The 6,507-nt window shown below is 34.5% G+C and overlaps 1 protein-coding gene across 5 annotated transcripts in view; it reads left to right on the forward strand.

Moving 5' to 3' along the window:
- Nucleotides 1–1,026, forward strand: part of LOC143256161 (protein spaetzle 5-like) — a 44,527-nt gene extending 43,501 nt beyond the window's left edge. For all 5 annotated transcript variants that reach the window (XM_076512988.1, XM_076512984.1, XM_076512989.1 and 2 more), the window contains one exon: nt 371–1,026. In XM_076512988.1, the coding sequence (XP_076369103.1) occupies nt 371–602 (232 nt within the window). In that variant the 3' untranslated portion in view covers nt 603–1,026. The remainder of the gene's footprint in view (nt 1–370) is intronic.
- Nucleotides 1,027–6,507: the final 5,481 nt, after the last annotated feature.

Raw genomic sequence — 6,507 nt, forward strand, 5'->3', positions numbered from 1 at the left:
CAAACCTAAATGTTTTATTCTGACTAAAGTTTCTTTCTCCTACTGGTACAGATGATATTCAATTTTGTCAAATCTAAATGTTTTATTCTGACTAAAGTTTCTTTCTTCTACTGGTACAGTAGATATCTAACATTGTGAAACCTAAATGCTTTATTTTGAGTAAAGTTTGTTCTCCACCCAATTCTACAGTAGATATCTGACATTGTGAAACCTAAATGCTTTATTTTGAGTAAAGTTTGTTCTCCACCCAATTCTACAGTAGATATCTGACATTGTCAAACCTAAATGTTTTATTTTGACTAAAGATTGTTTCTCCTACTGGTACAGTTGATATCTAACATTGTCACTGCTAAATTCTTTTGTTTTTCAGTGATGAAGGGAAGCCCTGTAATCACATCCAAGGAAATCTTCCCTCAGGTTTTCAAAGCGTTTGTCGACAACGTTTCGCCTTCAAAAGCCTTTTAGCTATAAAACCTATTTCCGAGAAACCATATAAAGAAGATTTTCGTTTTCCATCTTGTTGCATATGCTACGTAACAACAGCTCCAGGATTTCGGAAATTGCCAGTTACTCGGACCCCTTCAGTTGTACCAGATGAATGAAATGTGTGATTTTATTTTATTTTGCCGGATGAATGAAGTGTGTCATTATTTTTCCGAATGTCGTCACAGCTGTCTGATACTGCACCAGTCTGTGATGTCTTCCTTACATTTGTTGAAAGAGATATTACAATAGTGACTTCTCACGTGTATTTTCTAACACTCCAATTGTATCTGATGAACATTAAGGAAACCATCTTGTGTTATCTTTCAACAACTTTGAAACAGAGAAATGCTGAATGGACTTCGGCAAAGTTATTCCATTTCTCGGATGTATTATAATATTTTTTATTAAATTGGACTAAAAACTAAGAGAAAATTGAATGTTAAATGATTCCTTGAAAATTCTGCCTTTTGTGTCGACATAAAGAAAACATTGTTCAAGAAATTATTAGCATAAAATGCAAAATAAAGATTATGGGTTCTAAATCGTTGTACGTTTTGAAATATTATTTAAATATTTTATTTGCAAGCGTATCAACGAATGCTCGTTAAGTTGTTAGGTTAGGGAAGCAAATGTATCATTGATAGTAAGATAGTTGTTGTGTTATTAATACATGAAGAATAGACGTCATGACACAATTTCACAGAAGAGTTATAAGAGTTATAAGATCGTAACTGGATCAACACTTTGAACAAGTTAAATATATGTTCACGGTTCTTATAGATGACAGTTTATTGTTGGAGTCACAATATATACTCTTCAAAAAACGAAACGCAAACGGCAAAATATGAGACAAATTGTTAACAAGTTTATTCCGGGTAGTTCTGTATGACATGTGTGAAACTTTGCACATTCACTGCTGAACATCCAAAGTCTGCAAAGGCGAAGTCCACGCTCACTAGGTGAAGTTTAACGTCACTCAACGTCAATAACGAGTATGCCCCCGTGAGCATCAATAACTGCTTGGCATCTCCTGCCCATGGAAGCGATGAGATGACGAATCACATCCTGTGGAATGGCTGTCCACTCAGCCTGCAAAGCTGCTGCAAGCTGAGGTAGAGTCTGCGGTTGTAGTTGTCACCGTCGCAAACGTCGGTCCAACTCGTCCCAAAGATGTCCGATGGGGTTTAAATCTGGTGATCTGGAGGGCCAGGGAAGAACGTTGATGTGGTGGTGTCTCAAGAAGACAGTGGTGAGTCGGGCTGTGTGAAGACGGGCGTTGTCATGTTGAAAAACGTCGTTGACGTTTACCATGATGGGTTGCACATGGGGCCTAAGAATCTCGTCGACGTATCTTGAGCCGTAAGATTCCCTCGAATGTGTAAAAGGTCTGTTCTGGCATTGTAGGAGATGGCAGCCCACATCATGACGCTGCCACCACCAAATCTGTCAACATCCTGCACACGAGGTCTGCCAGATCGAGGACGGTCACGAGTTGATCCATGTTGTTGGTGACGATTCGATAGCCTTGTGATGGTGCTTGAGTGAACATTCACAGCTCTGGCAACATCTGATCGAGATTCGCCTGCTTCCAACCGACCAATGGCGTTGTTGCGTTGTGTTTCAGTCAGTCTTGGCGTAACTGTATTGCGTGTCGGTGGCTTAACACTGAGCTATGGAAACCGAGAACCCGTCACTTTTATAGGGATTTCGTACATGTTACACTTGCAGAACATGCAGATCTCTCAAACAAATTTATTGGACACGCATGCGTTTTGGCGAAAAATCCGATGTTTTCCTCCGTTTTCAAAGTGCACAACTTTTATTGTCATTTTGGTCTGACAATCAGTGCCTTAACACGTGTAACATCACATACTCTGAGCTTGTAATGTTATTACATATATTTCTCTTTAAAATAACAAAAATATCCCTTTTGCGTTTCTTGTTTTGAAGAGTATATGTTATGTAAGTAGACTATCTATCAACTTACACTAATATGTTATGTAAGTAGACTTCTATCAACTAACACTAATATGTTATGTAAGTAAACTGTTTATCAACTAAGACTAATATGTTATGTAAGTAGACTGTCTATCAACTAACACTAATATGTTATGTAAGTAGACTGTCTATCAACTAACACTAATATGTTATGTAAGTAAACTGTCTGTCAACTAACACTAATATGTTATGTATGTAGACTGTCTATCAACTAACACTAATATGTTATGTAAGTAAACTGTCTGTCAACTAACACTAATATGTTATGTATGTAAACTGTCTATCAACTAACACTAATATGTTATGTATGTAAACTGTCTATCAACTAACACTAATATGTTATGTATGTAAACTGTCTATCAACTAACACTAATATGTTATGTATGTAAACTGTCTATCAACTAACAGTAATATGTTATGTATGTAAACTGTCTGTCAACTAACACTAATATGTTATGTATGTAAACTGTCTATCAACTAACACTAATATGTTATGTAAGTAGACTGTCTGTCAACTAACAGTAATATGTTATGTAAGTAGACTGTCTGTCAACTAACAGTAATATGTTATGTAAGTAGACTGTCTGTCAACTAACAGTAATATGTTATGTAAGTAGACTGTCTGTCAACTAACAGTAATATGTTATGTAAGTAGACTGTCTGTCAACTAACAGTAATATGTTATGTATGTAAACTGTCTATCAACTAACACTAATATGTTATGTAAGTAAACTGTCTGTCAACTAACACTAATATGTTATGTAAGTAGACTATCTATCAACTAACACTAATATGTTATGTAAGTAAACTGTCTATCCACTAACACTAATATGTTATGTAAGTAAACCGTCTATCAACTAACACTAATATGTTATGTAAGTAAACTGTCTATCAACTAACACTAATATGTTATGTAAGTAAACTGTCTATCAACTAACACTAATATGTTATGTAAGTAGACTGTCTGTCAACTAACAGTAATATGTTATGTAAGTAGACTGTCTGTCAACTAACAGTAATATGTTATGTAAGTAGACTGTCTGTCAACTAACAGTAATATGTTATGTATGTAAACTGTCTATCAACTAACACTAATATGTTATGTAAGTAGACTGTCTGTCAACTAACAGTAATATGTTATGTATGTAAACTGTCTGTCAACTAACAGTAATATGTTATGTATGTAAACTGTCTATCAACTAACACTAATATGTTATGTAAGTAGACTGTCTATCAACTAACACTAATATGTTATGTAAGTAGACTGTCTGTCAACTAACACTAATATGTTATGTAAGTAGACTGTCTGTCAACTAACACTAATATGTTATGTAAGTAGACTGTCTATCAACTAACACTAATATGTTATGTAAGTAAACTGTCTGTCAACTAACACTAATATGTTATGTATGTAGACTGTCTATCAACTAACACTAATATGTTATGTAAGTAAACTGTCTGTCAACTAACACTAATATGTTATGTATGTAAACTGTCTATCAACTAACACTAATATGTTATGTATGTAAACTGTCTATCAACTAACACTAATATGTTATGTATGTAAACTGTCTATCAACTAACACTAATATGTTATGTAAGTAAACTGTCTGTCAACTAACAGTAATATGTTATGTATGTAAACTGTCTGTCAACTAACAGTAATATGTTATGTATGTAAACTGTCTGTCAACTAACAGTAATATGTTATGTATGTAAACTGTCTGTCAACTAACAGTAATATGTTATGTATGTAAACTGTCTGTCAACTAACAGTAATATGTTATGTATGTAAACTGTCTGTCAACTAACACTAATATGTTATGTAAGTAGACTGTCTGTCAACTAACACTAATATGTTATGTAAGTAGACTGTCTGTCAACTAACACTAATATGTTATGTAAGTAGACTGTCTGTCAACTAACAGTAATATGTTATGTATGTAAACTGTCTATCAACTAACACTAATATGTTATGTAAGTAGACTATCTATCAACTAACACTAATATGTTATGTAAGTAGACTATCTATCAACTAACACTAATATGTTATGTAAGTAAACTGTCTATCCACTAACACTAATATGTTATGTAAGTAAACTGTCTGTCAACTAACACTAATATGTTATGTAAGTAGACTGTCTGTCAACTAACAGTAATATGTTATGTAAGTAGACTATCTATCAACTAACACTAATATGTTATGTAAGTAGACTGTCTATCAACTAACACTAATGTGTTATGTAAGTAGACTGTCTATCAACTAACACTAATGTGTTATGTAAGTAGACTGTCTGTCAACTAACACTAATGTGTTATGTAAGTAGACTGTCTGTCAACTAACACTAATATGTTATGTAAGTAGACTGTCTGTCAACTAACACTAATATGCTATGTAAGTAGACTGTCTGTCAACTAACACTAATATGCTATGTAAGTAGACTGTCTATCAACTAACACTAATATGCTATGTAAGTAGACTGTCTATCAACTAACACTAATATGTTATGTAAGTAGACTGTCTATCAACTAAGACTAATATGTTATGTAAGTAGATTGTCTATCAACTAAGACTAATATGTTATGTAAGTAGATTGTCTATCAACTAACACTAATATGTTATGTAAGTAGATTGTCTATCAACTAACACTAATATGTTATGTAAGTAGATTGTCTATCAACTAACACTAATATATTATGTAAGTAGATTGTCTATCAACTAACACTAATATATTATGTAAGTAGATTGTCTATCAACTAACACGTTAGGTAAGTAGACTGTCTATCAACTGACGTGAACCTGACGATGCCCGAAGAAGGTCAAAACGTTGTTCGCTCCTCTACGTAAAAACATTTCTCAACCCAAACGAGCCGTTTTTACGTATATATTTATGTCTATCAACTAACACTAATATGTTATATACGTAAACTTGTGAAACGTAACAATACCTTCTGGTTTTTGCGTCATTATATCAAGTTATAATATGTTAACATTATGATTCACCTTGACGGTTTATTAACTCATTTATTATTATTTATTAAATTACAGTCGCATTGGTCTAAAAGTAATAATTATAATGATCAAATTGTCCTCTGTAAACTTGGCACCCTGCATGGCCAGGTGGTGAGGGCGCTCTACTCGTATTCATAGTAATCGACTTCGAATCCCTTTCACACCAAACGTGCTTGCTTTAACAGCCGTAGAGGCGTTATATGGTGACGGTCAATCCCACTATTCGTTGGTAAAAGAATAGCCCAAGAGTTGGCGGTGGGTGGTGATAACTAGTTGCCTTCACTCTAGTCTTACACTGGTAAATTAGTGACGTCTAGAGCAGATATCCCTTGTATGTCTTTGCGTGAAATTCAAAGCAAACAAATAAACCCTCACAAGTAAGAAGCTCAAGTGGAATGTAACAGTTAGTTCCATGTTAAAGGTTCGCTATATACGAGCAGGTTCCTTGAATCAAATCCTATACACTTCACCAAAGTGTTAGAATATTCACCTTAGTTACAGGCTGCTTCCAGCTAATTGATAACGACTCTTTATTCCTTTATTTAGTGACCAGACTGTTTTAAAACCCTTCATGTGACGGCTTATTTGAGGGTTTTTGTCCTTACAGTGTGAGTTCGCTATCATTAAATGACTAGACTCTGAAAGACGGTAAACTATGGCCAACAGGATGGTTCACTTTCATGCTTTTTATTCCCATTTCTTCAATAATTATAATGCTTAATTTGTTTACATGTTTATTCTCTGAAACCAGCTCTAGGAGATCAGTTGGGTTAAAATGTTAAGACAACGTATAATCTTCCTTTACAAATTAGAAAAGAAACAACAACAGCTGAGATGCGACGTTAATGGTCGAGAGAGACGTTTGTTTGTTTTTTGAATTTCGCACAAAGCTACTCGAGGGCTATCTGTGCTAGCCGTCCCTAATTTAGTAGTGTAAGACTAGAGGGAAGGCAGCTAGTCATCACCACCCACCGCCAACTCTTGGGCTACTCTTGTACCAATGAATAGTG

This window comes from Tachypleus tridentatus, chromosome 7 (assembly GCF_004210375.1).
Source record: "Tachypleus tridentatus isolate NWPU-2018 chromosome 7, ASM421037v1, whole genome shotgun sequence".
Taxonomy (NCBI): Eukaryota; Metazoa; Arthropoda; class Merostomata; order Xiphosura; family Limulidae; genus Tachypleus; species Tachypleus tridentatus.